At 36.6% G+C, this 25441-nt stretch overlaps 1 protein-coding gene across 9 annotated transcripts in view; it reads left to right on the top strand.

The window, feature by feature from the left end:
- The window catches only part of LOC117164860 (rap guanine nucleotide exchange factor 2), a 249658-nt gene that overhangs the window by 153090 nt on the left and 71127 nt on the right, over window positions 1-25441 (top strand). For 6 of the 9 annotated variants that reach the window (XM_033348261.2, XM_076621123.1, XM_033348267.2 and 3 more), the window contains exon 2: window positions 18887-19575. The exons of the other annotated variants lie outside the window; for them this stretch is intronic. In XM_033348261.2, coding sequence (XP_033204152.1) covers window positions 19265-19575 — 311 coding nt within the window. In that variant the 5' untranslated portion in view covers window positions 18887-19264. The remainder of the gene's footprint in view (window positions 1-18886; window positions 19576-25441) is intronic. 9 annotated transcript variants of the gene reach the window in all.

Here is a 25441-nt window from a genome sequence, read left to right as displayed (position 1 = left end):
TGTCTGAGGTGCGTTGAACCCTGTTTCATGTCCTGTTGGTTGCATCTTCTCTGTGGGCCACGTTGTGGGAACTGGCAGGCTTTCTCAATGAACAGGGACTCCCAAGGCGAGCCAGGGTCGTTCTCTCACGATTCACGTAGTGTGTGCGGTAGTGTGCACACGCGTCGAACCCGAACGTTTCCGTCGATTCGGCCACTTTCACTCGAAGCTTCGCGTTTCGTCCAGCCGTGTGTCGCGTTCGCGGTTAACCTTTGCGTTTCTGAAAATTTCGCAGATGAACGAGGAGCTGGAATGCGTTTCTCAATTTGCAGCTGGAGGTCGAGCATCGAGCGCAAGCGATTTGTTAGACCGGATGATGGGACGATTCCGTACGTTGATGTTCAAGAACATTTGTCTTTCACTTAATAACAAGCCTCCGAGAAGATTGCGCTGCAATGTGTATTTAAAATCCTGATCGCACGAGTGGGTATCCAGTAGTTAGGATTCTTGCGAAATTCGAAGAAATTACGGTCGCGTGAGGTTCTGTAAGATCGATGTGTTTGGGAATTTTATTTCGTGATTTGTGGAATGCACGGTCTTTTTGTACAAGAGTTAATCTTCAAGTAACATTTTGACGACTTATAGATGACTATCGCCATAGTTCGAAGTAGATTTAACCCTTTAACAATGATTACAAAACTCTAGAAATCTAATACGTTTAATTAATCTGAAATATCCTTAACAGAACTACTTCAAAGCCAATGATTATCAATCTTGTATAATTCTATATAGTAGGGCACATTTAATTATTATCTAATAATTCTAACTCCCTCTAACTAAACTAACTCAAACTACTTCAAATCCTATTATACGAGTTCGAGAACTCCTCAAACAAGAAAACTATATCTACAATGTGATAAAATACCATAAATTAAATTATCTAATTATTCTAGTTAACCATACCTAACAAACTATCTGAAGCAACTTCAAACTGAATTACACATAATTGCTCAAAAACTCCTCAAACAGGAAAACGTGTATTTGCAACGTGGTAATACATCCGATAATCTAATTATTCTAGCTAACTATCTCTAACAAACTATCGCAAGAAATTTCAAACTCTCAAACACATAATCATACAAAACACTCTCAAACCCCCTTAACGGTTCTCAAATGCTCTCAAAATTCAATATACCCCTATAAACCTGGTGTTCGCAATTATCATCCGGCAATCACCGTACCGCCAATTTTCCGCAACTTCTTCTTATTACCTCCGCGTGCAAACTCGCATTACCTCTCATCTCCTCGGAGCGTCCTTTGCGCGAGGAAACGATCGAACACCGCGTCTTGGAAGCTCGAGGCCCGACATCGAAGAATAAATCATCCATGGCAGCGACCGCGATAGAGCAAGAAACGCATTAGGCAGGGGGATCTAATATTAGAGCAGCAGACCGCCAGATCCTCGCGGAGGGTCTCGACGTGAAACATCATCTCGTCCCTTTTCTCGTCCACGAGACGTTTCCTCGTCTGCGTGGCCCTTGCCCTCCACAATCTTCTCTCTCTCTCTCTCTCCCGCTCTCTCTCTCTTTCTTTATTCCGACATTGCTGCCTTCGAAACGTGACGACGGAATTTGCGCGTTTAGAATTACGATGTTGTTCTGCATAGAGAAACAAGATTGTGTGAACTATAGTATGTAGACGGAATGGTTTCGTGTCTGTTTCTGGTCGAGGAAGAATCGTGAAAATGAAATATCAGAGTAGCGCATGCACGTGTGCCATAATCGATTCTGGAGAGGCTTTCCGGTTCGGTCTCGCGCGCCTTCTGTTTCTCGATAAGTTAGGATGGTTAGAGGAGGTTTGCTTCAATCGTTTGTTAATTTTCTTTGGCGAGCTCGCGGAATTGTTATTATTAATTAAATTTGTTGGTAGAAGACCAAATAAAAATGTAAATTTTTTAGGATTCCGATAGAATATTATTAATTACTCGACTGTTTAGTAAAATATCTTTCTTTTTATAATCTAGTTAATATTGTTTGAGTTGAAGCCATTTGTTGGTGAACTTGCGAAACTATTGTATCAGATTTATTTGATATAAGTAAAAGAAAGTAAATTTTCGATGACAATAAAATATATAAAATTTCTATAAAAACTTACAAATTGATTATTTTCATTGTTTTAATAATTCTGACGTTAAAAAAGAGGCGATGATTTATGAAACGATCCAAAAATTTCTTAGCGAGTAAATTATATAACGACATAACGCGTCAAATAACGAAACACCTATTAAAAGAGGAAGAAATATGGACGATAAAATTTTGTAGGTCGCGTTGGTGACGCGTTCTGTTTTATCAAACCACCCTGCAACTAGGTCGTTGTTTTATGGACGGGACATCAAAGATGGGAAAGTAGGCTCAAAGACACTTACGTGTTTTACTCGCTTTGAGAAAACATGTTCCTTCGTAGCTTCAACAATAAATCGTTATTTGATATAATTTTCATTAAATTCGCTTCTTTTAACGAAATATGTTATTTGCTTTTGATTTGTTGGAAAAGACACGTGATATAAGTATACATTTTGTAGGTCGTAGAGAAATTCTACTTTTCTTATACCGTCGAGTGTGTAATTCACGATGAAATTAGGACAAATGCGTTTACGTCGAAGAACATTCTCAAGCTGGTGTATCAACTCGAAATGGAGTTACGATAATTTACCAACGGTAATCTTCTCCTCTGTTTCTTATACAAATAAGTTCCATTACTTCTCTTAATATTTCTGCACCAGAAACTCAGGTAAATAACACTTTTTATCACGGAATGGGAAATTTTACGCGAACCAGAGGATTTTCAGTATTTGCTCGACTTTCATAGAAATTGTTTTACCACTAACCTAGGATCGCTATGGGAAGAAACTTTCCATATAGGTAATACGAGTACATTAAATTTCATCGAATAAGTCTGAACAAAATCTAATTGTTCCGCTATCATAATATTTCTACACTTTTTTATCGAACTTTAAGTTTTGAATGAAAAAGGCACAAAATTATAGAAGCAACTCCTATCGAAGGATTATCGCAGAATTAGCTTCTACGTTAATCCAACTTAAATCAAGATATTAATAAAATATTAATTGCATATGTTCGAAATCTTAATTGATAGCAATAGACTCATCCATTATCAATTTTAACCAACCAAACTATCAGTCCGATAAATTTGTATTTACAAACTCACAGAAGAAGCTTCCATCAAAGAATCATCGCATCGCATAAATAATAATTACGTTATCTTCGTAACATCGAAAACTCTCCAAAATCTCTCAATGACGTCTATCAAATTTTCCACAATAAATCAACCTTCGAATGGAACAGACACAAATTTCCACAAACAAGCTTCATCTTGTATCATCAGAGAGCCATCGTCCACATTAAGTCGAAGCTCCACTCGGATTCTCACCTCGACGATGGATCTAATTTTCCGCTCAGCGACACCTCTTCATCCGATCTTCGTCTCGCGAAAGGACGTCGAACCTTGGTCGTAGTATTTTGCCAACAGAAAACGACGCTAGCCATTCGAGTGGTCTTATGTGTCTAACAAAGACGACAGAGAGAAGAGTAAAACGAGAGAGCGGCAGCGGCCGGATCGATGCGTTTTCCCGGCCACTTCAGGACTCATTCGGCCACATAATTTGTCGATGCAGACAGGAGTCAGAGCAGAGACTGCGATCGACCGATTCAGAGATGCATGGGAAGTGCATACACCACAGTGGTCACCATGTAAAGCCATAAAGCTGGTTGCCGCCCTCGTTTAACCAGCTTTCCACTGTGCTAAGCGTATGAAGCGAGCCTTTGTCGGCCTGCAAATCAATATACAGGGTGTCACAAAATATGTAAGGGTTATTAGGGTTGGTTCTAGACATCAAAGAGGTGAAAAAAGTTCGTATGCAAGTATGTCGTTTGAGACTTATTTTTCGAGTTACAGACAATGCTTTGTGATAAAGACATATCGGTGTCGATGAGTCAGCTGACAAATTCGTCTTTTTATTTTATTCACGCTGTATATTTCTAACCTATATTGAAAAAAAGCCATATAGTTTTAATTTTGAAGAAACATCTTTCGATAGATCCTTATGTAAATACGAGTTTGGAGCAAGAAAATTTTGAAAAGATATTTTTACCTTTTTTGTATGTTTCCCGTTGTTCTTTCTAGAAACCGAATAGCTTCCTGATTTCGGCTGTCATATTAGAATGAGGCAGAGAAAGTACTATTATAGTCTGTAACTTGAAAAATAAGCCTCAAACGACATTCGTGTACGCAAATTTCCTTCATCGTTGTGATATCTAGAACATACATATTTTGAGACACCCTGTATATTCTCTCTCTGTTTCTCCTTTATTCTTCCGTTGCTCACCCTTTTCACCATTTTCTGTCCTCGTCTGGCCACCCATGGAACAAGATTCTACCTCTCGTTAACGGAAACGCGCGTATCGTAATTCAGAACGTGGACCATAAATACGAATGCGCGTAGCCAGCAATGCGTTCAACGTCCGTCTACGTCCTCGTGAATTTCCAGCTTCGTACATGTAGCAGTGTACATGTAGCAACGATCCAAGCAATTCCGTGGTAACGTTCGGCGTGTGTAAATTCGAGTGGAAAATCGCCTTTGACACCGACGCGTTCCATTTCGGAACGTAACACAAGGCGCATCTTCGAGAATGATAGAGAACTTGGCGAATGGTATAAAAGCCGATAAATGATATAAAGTAATGGAAATTTTGAGCGAACAGTCGTTGGACATCGAAATTGAACATTCTAGTATTCTTTGAGAGTTGGTGATTTAGAATTTAGAAGGTAGCTGCAGGTGATCTTGTTTGATTATTTGAAGCCCCTTTTAATTGGTTCGAGTAGTTCTTACATCCCTGTGAGAAAATTTCAGGACAGTTATTATATTCATTTCAGAACTAGGACAAATTAGGCAGAAAGCTGTTTCGATTAAGATATTAACAATTTTATTGAAATTTTATTTAGTGAAAATGCAACAATAATTTAAAGTTCATAATTTCTATACATCACATAACATACAGTTGTATTTGTCTCGTTGATTGTCTTCTCGAGATATTGTGTTTTAAAATATTTTTGACGATTGTTATGTAAATGACCTAATCAGTGGAATTATTTCTCTATAAATCGTATTACAAATAAATTGCAAACGCGTTAATGCTTATACCATTAATTTCCAGAATTCAAATTTGAATAAAAATTCGTGTCAAATAGAAATTTTCTTCTCTCGGAAGCAAAGTTCCAGTCACCCTGTTTTACATCTCTACAACCAACCAAATTCGGAGAACTAATCTATGCTTAAGAGAACTCGCCGAATTTCATCGTGTGAATAGTAAAATCTCATTCCCACCCTAAAAACCACACAATAGCTGTTGAAAACGAACCTGGAAGGAAGCTGTATTTTTACCAAGGATTATCACAAATTGCTATTGTCTTCTCAGTCCACATGTCGTCCTTGCAAGTTCGTTTATTTGCAACCTAGTTGATCGATATTCCTTCTCACGTGACTTAGGCACGAACTCGCACCCTAAGATCCTCGAAAACAATACGAGGATCGAAAAACAGAGATTCTGCGAGTTTGTCTTTTGGTCAGAGGTGGATAGATAAAAGAGCACCGAGGCAAAAGCTTATGGGAATGGCGCTCGTTAGCAGAACCTGCGAGAGAAAGTCGCAGGATCGTTGGGATTAGGACAGGAAGCAACAATAACTGGGGTTTGTTGTCCTTGCACGGCAAGGATTCTCTCTTGATTGGCCTTTTTTCCGTCTATCCGCTGCTCTAGCTTCTTCTTCTTGCTCCTTCATTTATTAGTTTGACGACTGGTCTTCTTGTCACAGTGACTACATTCACAATTTTCTTCTATCTTCGCGGCTTCTTTGTCATTTCATTGTAAGAATAGTTAACTGCGAGCAACGTCGAAGCATCGTTAACGACTGTACCAATTGTTTCTCGCAAAACCATTTCGACTACGAATATTTTACGCTCCACTTAGAAGATCGAGTGTTTATTGGTGTATTCTCCTTGAGAAGTACGTACGTAGAAAGTTCTCATGTTTTTAGTAATATTCAATGAAGCAACGTGCTTCAAGATTCGATAAGGTTCTCTTTCAACTTCTTTAAGCTTGTGTTAATTGCTATGAAAATTTGATTATTTCGTTTCTAAGATAATTGATCGAGTAATCTTATATGCCTGCTCGTTTATTAAAGGCTTCCTGCTCGTTGAATACATAAATGAATTCATATCATTTTCGTTTTATGGTATCTTCTGATAAGCTTGGCTTAGTATAATAAATTAAAAGTCACGGAAGAAACAAGTAATGAGTTTCTTGCATGGATTTACGTAACTGTTTGCGTAAGTAGGAGCACAATAGTGTTCTTATTGATTTTCTTGGTACGGTCGTTAGAATGAGGCATTAGGATAATGAAAGTCTATTTGAAAGAATCCTCTGTTTATAACATATTTTGTATGGGGCATCCAAACGAACTCTTTTTTCTCCGATGCTTCTAACAAAGATGAAAAGAAATTGGGATCGGAATTGAAGGCAATGTATTTTTGTTCGAAATCGTCCGAGCGATTTTCCATTCATCGATGTAGCATCTCGACTCTCGCTCTCTCTTTATCCATCTCTTTAAAAAATTGTTTCGTCGATGTATCAGATTTAATATCGTGTTCGATATTATTCGCGTAGGTTGCTCCTACTGATTTTTCACGTCCTTAAAGTCCAATTTGCCTGCACTTATTAAAATCGACGAAATGAGCCAATAAACGAAACCAACGTTCGTGGAATTGAGGACGAATCGGGGAAATTATTTTGTAGATTGTTATCGGGGAATGAAATCTCTATATTCGTCCATAGGAACTGCGAAAAGCAAATTGAACAAGTTTTCAAAAATAAAGAAACGCAAAAATATTGAAAATATATTTTAGAAAATTTTATTTCTTAAACGCGAAAAACAAGTTTCAAAACTTTATACAAAGAAATTCCTCCAAAATTCTCTTCTTCTCGAAACCTTTTCTCAATTTATAAATTTATCATCGATCAAATTTCTTGATTTATTATCACAATACAGATTACACAGATAATTAAATAAAATGTTAAAAGATGTAAAATTTAATCTAGATGTTTGTTCAACTTTGTATAAAAGCAATAGAAAAAGTATTAGACAGATTTGCGAAATTTCGCTACAGAATTCACTTCAAGTTCTCTCCAAAGAAATTCGTCCAAGATTAAAGCTTTCGTCAGTTTATAAATTTAAATATCCATAAAAGAAGAATTTATATGGCCTTTTAGAAGTTATAAAAATGGAATTGAATAGTCTTGTTACCAATATAAATTCCAATATCCACTAAAGAAATCTTCAAATCGAAACATACGACGTATAAAACGTTACTTGGATATTTATTCAACTTTTATCCCTTATAACGGTGCACAGTGGTTGGAAAAGGATACAAAACTCTCAAGGCTGAAGCGGCTCGAACTTTCAAGGTCCACTCGATATAGGTTTTTCTTATCATTTTCCTGTTACATCGTTGCATAATATCAAGCTGTATTGTGAAAGGGTAATTACCGAGGTAACGGAACATTCATTTCTGTGGGGAAACTCCAGACTAGCGTCGTGTAGAGGTATTATAAGTCGGGATCCGGACGATGATCACCATCGGTACGTTATCGCCGATATTACGACGGTTCTACATGGCGAAAAAGATAACAAGTGCCATTAGCAATTTTATGGGTCCCGGATCGCTGATAAAGTCAGAAGCAAAGTCATGCTCTGCTTCGCAGAGAATGCGATATATGCGATGCTTGCCGATTGCAGGGAACTGTGCGACTTGGAATGATTGAAAACGTGTCGTTTATGCATGAACTGGTCCAATTATTCGATAGTTAAGAAATGTAATGAAATAGTAATAAATAGCACAAGGATTATTAGTTCGGTCGAAATAACGAGAATTTGTAATCTTTCTTGGAAATTTTATAAATGTATATTTAGGAGGGTTTGAATAATTATTTGCAAAATATGTTGCATAAGAACTCGTTTATCTCTTTGTATTATATTCTTTTTCATATGCCTTCGTTCTTTTCGTGTAGGGAACTAAAGAAACGAAATTAAATTTATGTATTAAATATTTGAACATTAAATATTCGGTATGACGAATTTTATCATTCTGTGCATTTTTTATATCTTTAAAATTCCTATAAATACATAAACAGCTACAGTGCGCTAACAATGGCAGGAAAAATTCACCAAATAGCATAAAACTCATGGGATAATTATCTTATTCCGTTTGCGCGTGAAATTCCTAGTAAAAAACGACCGATCGCGTTATTTTTACCTCCAAAAAAAAAAAAAAAAAGAAAAAAGAAACGTAACGTGAGCTAGAGCAAACAAAGTTGGACGCAATCAACACAGAGATAGAAGAAAGTTGTGAATGTATGGGTGTGACCGTATGGAAAAGCGTAAACCCGGATAATTTTTACGGGGAACAAAGTAAATGTCGCGCGAATCCAATCAAATATTGACCAGACCGAGTTATGGATATATATTCTCTACGTGTAAATGTTATCTTTTTTCGTATCTGGCCGGTTCACCTGGTGACTAGCCAATGTTATCTCTTGGTTCATCCACGATGGGAAACAGATTGCTTTTTCGTCGAACGATTTCGCCGCGCGAATCATTACTCTTCAATGGAACGTTCAACGGAATGCAGAATCGAATGTCGCCGATGTTCTCTAGTGTCCAGATAGAAGCATAATCCATCCAGACAGAGTATAATTGAGCGGTGCTCGTAACTCGTTTATTACGTCGTTTATATGCGAGCAATTAAAATGTTTTAATAACGATCGTTTTTCGGGTTATAAATCTCGTTTTATCGATATGTTTAGTTAATTAATTTAGATTTACGTTCTCTAATTAATACGTCTACTGCAGAAAAGGATATTTAGTAGGAATTTTCTATAACGAATAATTAAGATAATATAAAATATGTACAGAGACAAAGAGGCACGATGGGCCTTCAACGTTTAAGTGTTTGCAGTAATAAACCTTGAAAGAACATCGTTTCTTTTCATCTGCTACAAATGGGTGTTACAATCGTCAGTGAATACATCTTATCGATTTATAAAATATAGAAAATATTGTGCTTGAAGTAATACAAACGGAAGTGGAAGACATACCAAAGATTAGAAGCTGCAATAGGCAAACAGTTGGCAACAGGGATGGCTGACGGAAATAGTTGTTTTAGAATAGGTAAAACTTCTAACATAGACTCTTGGAATGTAGTAACTAGGTCAAGGATAGCGTATGAGCGTATGGTTAAGAATAAAGTATGCAAGATGGAACGAAAAGATCGGACGAAGAAATGCGTGGTTAGGAAAATTGTAACCAAATCGTATTTCTTGGTCGCGAGGTGGAAATCAAATAAATCATTAGTACTTATCGTGTTTGCAGTAATGCAACCAAATCGCGAATAATTAATAAAACACGTTCATCTCGAAAATATTCAATAAGTATCTAAAGTATGCATTCACTGGAAGGTTAACAATAGCAAGTGGAATGAATAAATAATAGATAATAAGTAACTGCAAGAGTAAACTATTTTTAGTTCTCCTTGCAACGAAGCTTTAGCTGTTCTTAATACGTAGCAGTACAAATGCAATTCTGGGCATTTCAGTAAAATCGTTAAAACGTACCAACCACTGAATATGATCAATCCAATGTAGTCACGTAACTTTGTTTCGGTCAGGAAATTTTACGGAACAAGTTTGTAAGTGAAACGAACGAGAGGGATTATATAGTAGATCGAACTCTACGAAATTTTGTAGTTTGACTATTCAAATGTATTCCGCTTTATGACCTTCTGTCAATAATTACTTTACAACAGCATTCAACCACTTCTCGTTACGAGAGAAATAGTAAAAATTTTAAGAGTTTAAATATTGATTACTGAATCAATGTTGAAAGAACCTGTTGAAAGATTTCGCCGGTGAGAAGATTAAAGGCGAATAAAAGGAAATTGATTTATTTTAGCTCTTATGGATTTTAATACGAATCAGACATAATATTTTTAGTGAAAAGGGAGTGAAAATTCTTTAGAAAAAGCTCGGAATATCTGATGATGTTTTGTTCATTTCATTTGTTCAATTATTTTGTTTAAAATTATTATAACGCTCTTTGAATTCTCAAATCATTTTGTTCCGGTATTCCAAACGCCTTCGATCGTTAAATGGTACCTGTTTGTACTCACTACGTGAAATTATTGACAAATAATATGAATTTCAAAATTTTAATATAAATTCCTACTATAAACTTTGTCATAAATTTGACATCGTATTAATGAAATGTTGGAATTTAATATAACCTATATACTGCGCATATTTTATACAAATGCATACTTCGAAACAAACGGAAGCTATAGAAATTCATAGATTTTTACACGTTGTTTAACATTGCCAATGCCAAAACATCGCATTTGTAATTTACAGGAAATTCCAAAATTTATATTAAACTGGAAGACTCTCGTAGCAACTCTGCCGACCTTTTTATTCTAATAATTTCTATTCCAAAAATCGTACCAAAACCCAACCGGAAATCTGCAAACTAAAATACTCAATAAAAAAAAACCTTCTCCCTTAAAATAACCAACTCGCAGCAGCTCTCTCAGTTCGCTTTAATCACCGACGTAAAACTTCTCGCTCAAAACGATCCTATTCATCAAGCTGACGATCCGAGCCGAAATTCCCATAAAATCAAGAGTAGTCCACTTACACGTCAAAGGACCGATAAGTAAGAGAACTAACGTAACTATACCCCCAGGAACAATAAAAAATTAATTAAATTAATAATCGAGCGACTAGTTGTACACCGGAAGACACGGTTCGTGTAACTTTACCTGGAAATTTTCCTTCTTCCTCGGTTGTCTCGGCTTATCGTTGGTACGCGTATTCACGTGTAGCTGGAATTGTTTCGCTCGTTGGTTCGTTGTTAAACGGCGGCTGGCTTGTTAAACGCAACGGCGACGAACTTTTCGTTATCACTAGGATTCCTTTTGTCCTGTGATGGAAGTTGATGGGCGATGGAGGGGCCTGCGAAACTTTCGGTTGGTGTTATAGCGCGGTAACGTAACTGTGTCTTGCTATAGAACCAACATATAGGGGACTGATAAGCGACAACGACGCATTCATACTCGTTGACCGTGTGATAGATGAGTTAAAAGTAGAAAAAGTTGGTGTAGATACAGATTTCTGGTATAGACGATCGTCGAACGATTGATCAAAAGGGAATCGTAGAGGTAGGTCGACGTAGCATTGTGGTTTTTAGTTATATCGTTGGCTGTAGTTTTACTCGTGGTCGAACTGTGAGTGTTTATGCCTTTTTGGGAAATTTAAGATTCGGAAAGCGCAGGTGAAAATGTGTAAAATGTCCAAAGTAGGGTACTTTCTATAATATTTAGTATCGATTAAGTCTACGATATTTTATTTTTTCTTGCTTATTTTTTTAGCGACGTTCATCGAAAGCGAATTTTGTGGATAGTTGGATGTAACGTTGTGTAATGTTCTATATATAGAAATAAGATGTTATTAACTAGTATCTATTAAATGCGTACGCGTGAGAAATGACAGATTATTATTTTCTGCTATCGCTATGTAAATCTTAATTTCATTTTAAAAGTGTGACACATTGATAATACATACACGAGATAAGTAGGGTAATAATTTTTCTCATCGTATATTGCCAGTATAGTCTAATCGTGTATTATTATGCGGTAATTTAACGTGACGTACTTTAGCATAATATTTAAGAAAAAGTATGATTTTACACCCACTTAGATTGCGTGACGACTCGGCATGAAACTTAAACATGGTCTTTCTACTGATACCGAGTTTAACTTATTAAGACTTCATAAGAAGGTATTAATTTCATTGTAAAAGTTTACCTACGTAGGTGGAAGCAGTTAACGACGAAGTTTCAAGTTAATATAGGTACATACATATATAATTTCTCCTTCCACTTGGAAACTTTTGCTAACAGAACTTTTCTAGTAATTTAAAGAAACGAATAAAACGTATAATTTTATAGAATATCGTTTGAGAGAAATTCAGAAATAGAATTCAAAAATGAAACTAGGGCAGGTTTACATGTATAAACAATTCAATCAATATTCGAAAAGCAACATACCAGATTTCTCCGATATTTGATTCCACATTGTACAAATATCTCAAATACGGTTTATAAATAATGCACATTCCTCCGTGCATACGCTGCACACGCTGCTCTATTGCTACCAAAACTATGAAATTCTAGACTAAAACCGGCGATATACCGAGAAAAATAAAAATTTCGTAAACAAGATACGTGTTATATGGAAAAATAAATTTTTATCAAGATAAACTTCATTCCATATTAACTATTAGTAATGTTGCATCTTACTCTCTTATGAAAGATAACTTGATAAATTGAAACATTACAAAATTTACAACAAAAGAACAAAGGGTAATAAAAAAATAATTTTGATGAGTAATAGTCAATAAAATCAAATTAATGAAAAAGAAACGAAAGCAAGAAAATTTGATGTATCTCACGATATATGCTAACTAAATTTTATAACATAAAATGTTATAAAATACGTATGAAATTAAAGTTTAGTTTAGAAACCTTGCAACGCATCGCACTCATCTCACAATTCCAAAACGAGAGCAAAAACCACTCGATCCGCAAATTATTCAAGAAACTCAACCTGTATCGCAATTCCCCAAGAAACTTTCTTAAAAGATTCATCGACCAGGGACGGGATTCTACGAATTCTAGACGAAACAGATACAGAGTCCGTCGACTTACCTGAAAATTCCAAGAGGAATTCTTGCACCTGCGATTCATGCAGTGCCTCGGTGAAACGCGGTCTCTAGGTAGGGGTTGAAAAAGTTGAGAATTTTCTAAAGATCGGCTCTGCTTGAAACAATCTCTACGACTATGGTCACTCGTCAGTCTCACGGTTTGTGAAACTTTTGCGAGTCACGTTTGCGCAGACGCGTTCGCAAACACTCGAGCCTGGCGCTAGAATGTTTAAACGACTAGTAACGAGACTCGTGTAAAAGAACTGGCCGTTCATGGGGTTGCAAAACTTTTTTACGATCACTTTGGTCGACTCGAGTTCCGTGCACCAGTTTTGGCGAAATTTAACCGCGGCTCTGTTTCTCCAGGACTATGGTTGTAGAACTTTTTGGAAGTTGGAGAAGTAATTTTAGATAGACTTCGGTTACTTGGTCGTTTGTTAAAGAGGAGAGAAGAAAGTAAATGGGTTGGAAGTTTAATCGATAGTAGAAATAATGAGAAACTTGGGAGAAATAAGAACGATGGGAAGGATTTTAAAAAATCGTCAGAATTATGGATACCTGATTTGAGAAAATATTACCACGGGAATACTTGAATAGCGATAAATAAGGTGAAAGTTGAGAATTATAGATATAAGTTCCATTTGATTCTTTTTATATGAGATAAGTTTTGATTGGGCTTTAGCTGTGTGCATTCTGCACTTGTATCACTTTTCAGTTTTTGTTGTGATTTTTTGTTCTATTTAGATACTTGAAGGATAAAATATAAATATTGATACAAGTATTTTTTACAACTATTGACCCAACATAAAAATTGTTATAGTTCCAGTACAATTAATTTTAGAGTATCAGTCATAGAACCTGCGACATTCTATTCTTCTTGAGGAGTAATACAAATTCAAACTCTTGGTTTGAACAGATTTTTTAATACCTTTTGTAAATATCTTAAGTATCGAGACAATAGACTTGGAAGAAATATCGAGAATCCTATTGAAGACTATGTACACTGTACACAATAAGTTTCTCAGTTCTGTTCCAAAGACGTTATACGTTTCTGACCTTAAAATGAACTGCTGTACACGGTCTTGGCTGCTTTTGTCTCGAGAGATGCTGATACTTGAAACTTACTGTCGTTTGACACTTGGCTGAATTTACATCTCACCTTATTTCGTTGTCTTGGCTTGTTTAGGCTTTAAATGGGATCTAAAACTTACTGGATTAAATACTTGAATCCATCCAGAGCCTGAATACGAGCGAAATATGTAGTGGAGTACGAGAGAGATAAGATTAGTATATATACTAACTACGCTATACTACAATATACTAACTAAATTCGCCGATGTTGTTAAAAACATTTCGTGAAAATTAATGACGTTTCGATGACTCTCAGTTTCTTAACGATATTAGCGAGATTCCGTTTTACGTAGACTTCGAAATATCTGAAAATTCTGCAATTTGAAATATCTAAAAATTCTAAAATTCTACGATTCGGAACATCTAAAATACGAAGATTCTAAAATTCTAAAATAAACTCTATCAATTATACCTTGCAGCTAATCAAACTGACAAACATCCTTAGTCGCTAAATTATTCTCCGCGAGCATCCAAGCGCGCGCAGCTGTTTGAAAACACCCGGAAACACTAAAATATCAGAGAAAAAATAGCGAAAGCTTGTTCGCGAGATGTGTCGGTGGACAGAGACGCGTATCTACGCGCTTCGGTTGCCTGCGGCCAGTTTCAAATCCGAAAGACACAGAGATTACCTGGGGGACACGGCCGTGGGAAAGTCTTAGTAACGGCGTACAGTGAAGTGCATAAGAGGTCCCCGAGGAGGAATAGGTTTAAGAAAGAGGGTAGGAGTAGGTAGAGATTCTTGAGCCGGTGTATAGAAATTCAGCGAGCTTGCAAAACCTCTTGAGCACGCGCTCGAGAAGCGGCTCGTCTTCCTCTTGTCGTAGACGCGGGGGAAACGTACGAAAGAAAAGGCGAATTCCCTTGTACTGGAACGTCAGCAAGGGCGAACGTCGACGAATTGACTGGGGATAAAGTAAAAATGCCTCCCCCGAGTTTCTCTTGTTCGCAGCTTCCATGGAATTTTCTATTTCAAACGATTCGTGAATTTTCCAATCAATGGTGATATCACGACGCAGATATTCGCTATAATTTAGTAGTTTTTAGAGGATTAACCGGTTAATGGTTCGACAGATTGTGTATGAATTTGATTCGTTTCATTATTTTACATATATGTGCTCTTTGACTTATCATCTTTTTAATTAAAAATTTGTTTTTCTTAAAGTTATACAGATAAACGCCGGGACTAGTATGATTTATAATTTGATTCATTTGATCGATAATCGAAGAACTAAGGGGAGAAATAGTATGAATGCGTTCTTTTTTAGAGTTACATCGATAAGTATAGGGAAATTGGATTTGTTTTATTATTTTATATGTGGTCGTTTTAATTTCATTTGTTTCATTAATAATGGAAGTGGTTTTTAAAAAGGAGAAATAGCATTTGTGCGTTGTTTTCCAAAAGCTATATACTTGGATAAAAATTTCAACGTCACGATCTGTTTTATTATTTTATGTTATGTATCTTACGTTATATTACGTATAATGTGAATACATCGTTCCAGAGAAAATGTTTACGAAACAGAAATAATACTCTAGGATGTCAAATACGATTCTTACTTGAGCGAAGATACTGTTGTATACTGTGAAGATAAATCACTTAAATGTATGAACGTGACGCACAGAAGTTTCGATTAAGATTAAACGTGGAAAATCATCTAACGATCCCTGTAATCGACGCTGAAAAAATAAAATACAATTATGGAAAATAGCGATAGCGCATATTGCGGTACATTAGCTGTGAGATAATTTGTGGTAGAATGGGAAAAGAGGCAATAGTCTGTGATAAAGTATAAGTCGAAAGTATGGGATAAAATCTTGTTTTCTCTGACAGAATTTACGTTGCAAGAGTAATAGCTGTGACGATGTTTCAATACAAGCTGGTAAGAGAATCTTAGCGGTTCTTCATACGAATTAGTATTTTTTTACTCAAGGCGTACGGTATAAGCTGGTTTCCCATAAAAAGGTAACGGTGGATGTCTAGTTGTTACAGACTGCAGCATAGAAAGACGCCATGTTCATGATACAACGTTTCCTTTAAAGTTTTCCGAGTTTTATTTGAACCTGCTTGATTACAAAATCACGACACCTTTTCGAAAGACAACCTACATATTCTGTTTCGTTATTTTATAGATCATATTCCATACATCCTTTATATATCTACTATTATTATATTTCTAGAACATTATTATATCTTAATCTGCAATGTCATTTGAATTTTTGAGATATTGTTAGAGATATTATTAATTTTTATTTTTAAATTTCGAACGTAATTTTAATATATCTGCTTGTAATTTCTCGCAAACGGAAAACGTCTACGAAAGATCAGATCGTTTTGGGCATACGATTTTGACAAATTGTTGGGCGATGAGAAATTCCACAATGTTAGCAGTACGAACGGAAACCATGAAAGAACGTAAAGGATTCGATTCAAGGGGTATTAGGGGAAGGACAGGTTGTGAGAAATCTCAGTTTCTGGTTTCTTAAAGCTTCAACCTTCTATTCGGCCCACACTTTTTTGTACGAATCTTCTATTCAGAAATCATTTTGTTCTCTTTTCATTGAGAATTTTTTGTCCACTAGCCTGAACTCTGAAAGACTATTAAGGTTGTTAGATTCGAAGTAACAGTATTTATCCAGAATCGCACAAAGTTAGTAACTTTGAAATGTGTATTCTACTAAATATAATGGAGATAAAAGTTACGCAGGAAAACATAAGGAAGGAAAATAATTAATTCACAGTAATGCTTCAACGTAATTGCTTAGGAATTACATACGAGCTAATAAAATGAATAATCTTAATGTTGGGAATTAAATGAAAATCATTTTCCCTTGTGTTCAAAGATTAGATGTAATTGCTCTGATAAAACTTTTTCATGTTTACTGTTTTATTAGTCCCTAATATAAAAGCTATAAATATGAAGCTGCTATTACGTTAAATGAAACGTGTTTATCATTACGGAATATTTATTTACGTATTAATTAGAACGTAACGATTCTTCATTTGTGGTGTATGTCAAATGTTGGAAGAATTCTAATAATTCTGTCACAAACCGTAATTAATTTACTTTCTGACAAACTTTTTCTCCCCAAATCGAAACCTAAGAGTCGCGATTGGGATTCTCAAAAAAATTCCACAAAATTCCCCATGGCTCCGTCGAAGTAAAAAATTAATCCACGTTCCAATAAAAATTTCACGCAGACCGAAACCTGAAAATTACAATCAAACTTCGGAAAGAATTCTTCGAAAACTCCGATGTTTCCACCACGGGAGAATAAATCCACGAAATTGTCCGAAAATTCCAAGCTCATCCAAGCCGAAAACGACACGATCAGAACGAGACCACAAGTGGAGTTCTATTCGCTCTGTTTCCATAAAGTATGTAGTAGCCAGTATCAAAACAGTTTTTCCAATAATATTGTTCCATCGTTGGCGAGTTTCATAGCCGTGCAGCCATATTCCTTCGGTTCTTCGGTAAAAATCGACGAACAGGGTAAATATCCCTGGCGATCGACGACGACCGATTCAATCGTGACATTATCACAGAACCATCGAGTCGTTTATCGGCGACGCTCTCGAAATCGTAAGACGGATCAAAGGACTTATCGTTGGTGGCGATACGATGCCTCTATTCGTGCGACACTCGATTCCTTTATGACTGTCTCGGATTTTATCGGCGGGCGCCTCCCCCCGCTTTTGTTATCAGAATGCTGTGCAAACGGTTGAAATTGATAAGGCGTTAGGAGAAAGGCGGTGGATACGACATCGCGACGCCGCGCCGTTACTCTCTCGCGTTAGCGATACACGCGGTGCATGGTGAAAACAGATTAGTCACGTAATAAAATCGTGTTAGATACGTCCGAAGGATTTTAGACGACGAGACACGCGGCTTTGTAAACAGTACATAGTACGTTCTTGAACGACGACGACGACCACGGAGCTGCGCACCGTTCTTCTATTTAGAATGACTTCCGTTACGCGACGGCTACACGGAAGCGGAGCTCGTTGCGTTTTGGTTTTAATTAAGATCGAGACAAGCCACTAACGATTCTTGAGAATCCAGATTCTACGAGTGAATCTTGTAATTTTTAGTGCAGGTAAACGTTTTGTGCCTTTATCGTTTTAATTGCCAGAGAAGTTGCGAAGTTGGAAGTTTCGTGGAGGTCCTTAGTAGAAAACATCTAATTACGATCGAGATCGGCCACCGAGAAGTCTTGAGAATCCGGACTCTTCACGCGAATCTTGTAATTCTTAGCGCAGGTAAATGATTTGTGCCTTTATCTTTTTAATTGAGAAAGAAATCGTGATGTTTCGTCGTGATTCTTAATCATAGGAAGCGTTGTTTAGTTTTGGTTCTAATTATGGTCGGGACAAACAAAAGAAAAAGGATTCTTAAGAATCCTATTTCTTCGTGTGATTCTTGGAATTCGCAGAATTCCTAGCGCACATGTATCATTTGTTTCTTAACTGAAATTCTTTAATTCACAATCATCGCTTTAGAACGTGAAATATAACAAAATTCTCGGATTCGTGCTTTATATTTTGATATACACGGTCTATGTTTATTGTTATTTAGAAAACGATAGAAAATATCTACAAAGTCTAATGTCTAACGGTGCTTATATTTGAGCTATACCAAAAAGATGCTACTTATTACTACTTATATTACATTCTGTAACACCCTTGCTCTACTCGAATCAAATATACACGCGAAGCGAAGTTTAGAACCCCTAAGGATGCAGTATTCTTCGGAACTCCTGCAGACAGCAACGTTAATCCTGAGAAACTTGCTTGAAAGCTGGCCAACGTTGATCGATGAAAGCCTGGTTCACGAACATTTACGGAATCCAACGCAAACACATTCTAACTGGAAAATTCGAATTCCTTTCGACAGACAGACTTCCAGCTACCAAATCGTCGCTGGGAAAAAGCTCTCGCTCTACGGAACCATCTCGATAAAACGCTAAAATTCTCTGATTGTAACATATATCAGTGGACTTTCCAATTTCGATAAAAAGACACGTCACAGGACTTCCCAATTTAAATAAAAAGCCGAGAGAAAGAAAAGATCGACCAAAAAAAGAGGAAAAAGAAGAGAGGAACATTGGCAACGAAGGGAAGTTCTGAAGGATGTAGTCCAGATCGTCGAGAACGGGTGACAATATAATAAAAAGAGAAGAAAACGGGAAGGATGGAGGCGAAGGAGGAGGCGTCCGAGTCGTGGAGGATCACCGAGGGCTGAGAAAGAGAAGGAAAAAGAGAAAGTGAGAGGATGCACAAGCACACGAGCCAACTACGTGGTCCCAGCGGCCCCGGAAGCGGACACCATGTTGCTAATAGAGGTCCTGTCAGAAGATGGAACAGCTTCCATGGCGGAGGAAGCGTTGGCGGAGGCGCGAGTAATTTTAACGACACTGTCGGAAATGGCAATCTGCCCTCTGGTATGATCACCAAGGCTCCGCAGGAGCCGTTCAGGGCCGTGCCAAAGGCTGTCCAAGCTCTCAGAAGCGAATCCGTCGATAGGAGCCATCGAGTACAGCCACCGCCACCTCCGGCTTTTCCTCGAAGGCGATTCTCCGTCTGGTGAGTTTGGAAATTTCAATCAAAAATAGGTATCTTATATGGTATATCTGTTATATTTTTTTCTATTATGATCTACTCTCTCTTTTTTCTTATTAACCTTTTATATCTCGGTAATTCTGTGATAATTACGTAATTCTGTTTATTACGTACCGAAGAACTTTTCATGATCCTCCGTATAGTGAGTTTTGGAATTTCTTAGAAGAAATCATTTATCGCTTAACCATTATTCAACTATTAAATTAAAGAACAGAAAAATGTACAAAGGTACATAGTATCTATATAAATATATATGTTCGTCGAAATAAAAACTAATTTTTTTAAAAGGTAATATTACCTTACGTTTATAAGCAAATTCGTTCAATCCATACGGAATAACAGAAATTAATCACAGTTGGTAATTAATTCTCCGAACCAGTAACCGTAAATTAACACTGATGCAACATAAATCACCTGGTCGTGCATTATTCGAACAGTAAATCCGACTCTTGTACACCCCTTCCGCCCTAGAATGGATTACCCATTATCAACTAATTTTTTCCATACAAAATATCCAATCCCACGCACAACACTACACCTAGTCATAAATCAATCTTTTATTTGATCCTTCAAACTCTACACCACTCGACTCTATCGATCACAGCAGCATCCGTTATTACGTTATCTCATTCGATATTTGGTACGTTGTTCGGTTTGTCAAGTTGATGCTAACGCAATTTCGATGTAACAGGGCAGAAACGAACGTCTGGGCGTAAATCGGCGTTTTCCTTGCGCGTTAACGGGGAATTGGTCCACGCTGACGGTGCATCTTTTATTGAAGCAACATCGTAACAAAAATTTATCCGTGGTATAAATCAGCGTAACGCGGTCGTTCGGACGGACGTACGTTACAATCTGAATATATTTCAATTAATCTCCATAAAACCGCGACAGCCAGCCTGCGTATATCCTCTATCCGATCCTTTTCTCCTCGCTGTTTCTCTTTTCCCCTCATTCGGTCTGTTTTATTTTTATTTTTCTTCATTCCCGTTCGTCGGTACGAAATATACGACTCGTGAAATTACATGGTGTCGTACGCGCTGCCAACCAGCGATACCTTGATTGAAATTTAACGACATAACTTGGGTTTCGACTATCGAAATCGCCTGGGATGGAATAAGCCGACAATTGCGAGGCTAATCTTGACAGTCGGCCGGAAATCGAAATAAACGAGCAAGGAGCAAGAACAAGAATACGGAGAACACCATGTGTGCTATGAAGTTACAGGTCTGTAAGGTGGACTGCAAAAAGGGAAATATAGGGACAGGTGAAAAGGTGCTTGATAAATATCAAATTTATTGTTGGAGAAAGATATGACGCGGGGATGAGTGATTCTTCAAATCTCAGAAGTGTTGCACAGCTTTGAAAAGAAGTAGAGAAACGATAGATGTTTGAAAGCGTTTATGAGAGATTTCAAGGTGTTTGATTAAATAGAATCGTTATTCGCGTATGCACAATTCATAGAAGACTTTATGTTTAATTAATCAGGGAAACCAAGAAAAAGAAAATCAAATCTAAATTTAAAATCGTGATCTCTCGTTTCTTTTATTTCTATAAAATTATATTTGAAATTTCTATATTATATATATAATTAAAGTATAATTAATGATTCTTAAAATGCATTAGAGAATTTCTTAGATCTAAATATCCTTTACTCGGATGCATAAAAACCAATTACAAATATAATCTTGTAAGGAGTCTTCTACTAAATCTCTAAATTGCTACAGAAATGATTAGAAATTCTTAAAATTCATTAGAAACTAATTGTTCTTAAATGCAAGTATTAGTCAAGTGCATAAAGCGTTATTGCTATGCAAATTCAAACTTTTTGGAAACAATGAATTTTTGTGTCGTCTGTTTTATAGTTTTATATTATATATTGTAAGAATTCTATAAAGAGTTCTTTTATGGAATTAAAAAATTCTATCATATTCTACTAAGGAGTTCTAAAATCTTTTCGAAGGTAACTTCCCTAAATGTCGATATTATTCGAGTGTATGAGATCCAACGGGACCAACTGTCTCACAAGGTCGTGGGAAGACCTTTTGACACATAAAAGCCAGAAAGAAGCTTTTGTCATTTCGGTTATTTCGTTGCCTACTGGTAGCAATTATACTTACTTAATAGCGTATAATGAGTCGCACAGGGAATTGATAGAGGTAACAGAGTCGACTGAAATATTTCATTAAGTCGACTAAGTTCGAGAGCCAGTCGGGTTAAGTGGAGTATGTAATGTCACCAAGTGACCAAGGAAATCCGTTCTGGCATGCGAGTGTCGGAGGTTCAAATGGCTCAGTAGTGTTTCACGAATGCAGAGACACTTTCTGAGCGAAATTGCGGACATTCTTCGAACATTATTAGGGGAAATAGAGACAGAATAATGGAAAAAGCTCGTAATAAAATATTTTAATTCTTCTTCTTAAATATTTTAATCTTCTTTCTTATGACAGCAAAAATTATTAAAATACTAGTAGCAGTAGTAAGTATAGTTTATTTACAGCCCTCTGTCTATACAAGGAATTCGGTTTACAATTATTTCCTTTATTGTCTTGCATTCTTACTTAGTCATCTACACACACATTCATCCACTAGCATACACACTCTCATTTTACCCTTGGATATCCACTGTTTATTACCTACCTAACTGCCAACTATTACATATGTCTATTATCTGTTATTGTTAAGTTAATATTTTAACTTAACTATGTGCGTGTTATAAAAAATTTAATCGTGAAAATTTCAATCAGTTCTCTATCTTACGAGAGAAAACTCATTAAGATTTAATGGCTAAGATTTAATAGCTACATTATTGTACCAGTATGAGTGGTAGATCTCACATCACACGCATACAATTTTCATTGAGAGATTTTACAGGATTTCATTCGACGATCGTAAAACATCATTGAATTTAATTTCGTTGTAAGATCGTACTGATAATAAAATCTGGCGTAACTTCCCGTTGAAAAGTAACGTAGATTTTATTTCATCGTTTTATTAGAGAGCAAATTCACGATGATTCTCTCTACCTTATTAAAACGATTTAAGCGGATCTACAAACGTACGTCCTATTTTTATCGGGCAAAATATTTTTTTAAAAACCACACTATCTGTTTCATTTAACTTTCAGTGTAACTCGAAAATAAAAGAATAAACTATCCGCTTTCAATTTTAATAAATTTGTCCTTAACGAGCCTGAACGCGCTCCAACAATATCTTCCTATTTAACATACTCCACGAGAAATATCATAAAACCTTTCTCTCCCAACACAAGAAATAAAACTGAAAGTCTATTCCACCAGAACGAAGCGGAATTAATCTCACAAAACTATAATCTCGTTCATGAGACCCAAGAGTATCGTGAATCATTTCCCATCCAACAAAACCCTCGTTTTTTACAAACCCTAAGACAAAGCGAATGCGAACGCAAAAAAAAACGCTGAAAACATAAAAGAGGAACATAAAACAAACCGAAGAAACCTAACGAAGACGTAACGTCGAAGGAACGGACAAGGCCCGTCCATAAACGAAACGACCATAATCGCTAGGATGCGTATCAGCAACGGGGTGGCGTTATAGGGTTAACTCGCGACGGGGTTGCGAGATGGAGAAGCCGGTCCGCGTGATCCACGTCGAATTCAATTTTCCGCGCTGCACGCACACGTGACGCACGTGTTATCCGATCTTATACTTGGTGCGTGGTCACACCTAAATATACAGGGTGTTCCATAGATTGACAAAGCGTAGCTGGTGTTGTACATGAATATATAAGAATAAAATATTTACATGTTCATTAAGAGAGTTTTACTCGCAGAGAATCGTCGGATGAGCAGTTTGAGGTCGACTTGATTGAAGATCACAGTATTAATATTTTTATCTAGTTTCTTTCAGTTCGCAGATCTATATCGAACCAATCCTGAATTACTTATCGATCGACTCACTACTATTCTACTATGTTCTACTATTAGTTTCATCGTTACTTCGTATTTTCTGTTATTTTGTATTTGATTATCTTCAAAGAAATTGCTCAAGATGACTATTCTGTATTTCGACGCATGCACGGGAACGTCTTATCGTTGATGTGGTTATCACATAGTCTACCACTATTCCCTGAGATTCTTTAAAATTGCTATCTTGTATTGAACGTCCATATACGCGAATTTCAAGTATCCTTGGAAATAAAAATTTAATGGATTTAAACCAGATGATGCAAGACAAGCGATAGGACCACGCTATTAGGACAACGCGAAATCATTAAATCTCGCAAATAAGATAAAAAAGAATATACGTTTCTAGGTATGTTTCTCGTTCTTTTGGAGTATCGAAATCAATTTCTCAGATATTACTCACACGTTATAGAGCATTCTGTACGTTACGCATGATGCGTTAAAGGTAGATGGATGAAACGAGGGAGGTCAAGAACCTTGGAGAACCTTCCTTCAGCCGTCAAATTCTCCAGTCGATCCTGGTTGAATCGCGTTTGATACACGTCTGTCGATATTCCCTTCATTCGTATTACCGCACCGCCAGATTTATGTTCAGCGTAGAGGTGTGTACTTGCACGTCGACGTCGATTTCTCGCATGAGTTTACATGCGCTCTGAGCCCTGTCGAGGCGTTGAAAGAGAGGGATCGGTTAAGTTGTTGAAGGAACGAGAGGCGGATGCAGTATCGAGCAAGCAATGGGGTGCGAGTAGAAAACGGATTGTTAAATTGAGTAAAACATATTGGCAATGGGAGAGTGTATTTAGGAGGCGTCAGTTCGATGAGGTTCAAGTGTAATTTGTGTTTAATTCGGTTAAGGGATGTTCTTGTACTGCTGGTTTAATTCCTTGATTTGTAACATTCAGCTACGTTGGAACTAGAAGCTCAAATTCGGTAAAAGTAGAGTCTAACGTCATCGGTAATGGATTTCTGTTTAGGAAGCGTTAGTTGAACGAAGTTAGAGAGTAATCTGTGTCAACTACAATAACTTTCTGGATAAGGGGCGTTTCTGTTAGTTGTTTTAATCTCTTGGTTCGTAACATCGAGACACGCTCGTTGCGCGAGTCCAGTTTGACTCCAATAAAGATAGATTGGTTTCGTGGCGAAGTTTAGTTTGGTAGTTTTGACTTTTGGCATTATCAATTAGTTCTTGCAATCTGGCGTTTATTCTACGAAATTCTTGAACAGAGATATATTAAAATTCCTTAATACGAAAACAAAGAAATATCCAGTGGCTTGTTACAAGTTTTACGTTGGCTTCAAGATACCGCGATATGTTTTTCGATCTTACAAGCTCGTATCAAGTTTGAGATTATAATATTGCCGAAACTAACTGTAAAAGAATATATAATAATTCGTGTGTTGCATTATTATGCAAACAAACGTCGTCCTGTATTTGATGCCTTTGAATTTCTATGTTTCTACGAAACAACAAATTTGTATCTCCTAACCTAGATAATAGCAATACCAAATATTACTACAACATTATAACGAAATAACTGTATTGTACTATAATACCTTCCAGCTTTGGTATCTCCTTTGCATCTGTTCTGATAAATATTAATGTATTATTTGCGTGTGTTCTATCGCATTATGGTATTTAGTGTAAATATCTATATTCTTAACAGCAATATTGACAGAATATCGAATTTATACTGTTGAAAATTAATCAGGATTCTAATTAATCGGGACCCACGGTGGTTATCGATGTATGTAATTAAGGTAGAGGTTTCATACAGCTAGATTATATCAGAAGGATCACTTACGTAATAGTTAAATAAGATTCTAAATACGATTTATCTAGAAGATTAACTCTCATATATCGTACCTATTTGTATTTATCTGATTCG

This window comes from Bombus vancouverensis, chromosome 8 (assembly GCF_051014615.1).
Source record: "Bombus vancouverensis nearcticus chromosome 8, iyBomVanc1_principal, whole genome shotgun sequence".
NCBI classification, from domain to species: Eukaryota; Metazoa; Arthropoda; class Insecta; order Hymenoptera; family Apidae; genus Bombus; species Bombus vancouverensis.
The sequence above is the reverse complement of the archived record's forward strand: the minus strand, read 5'-3'. Positions and strand labels throughout refer to the sequence as shown.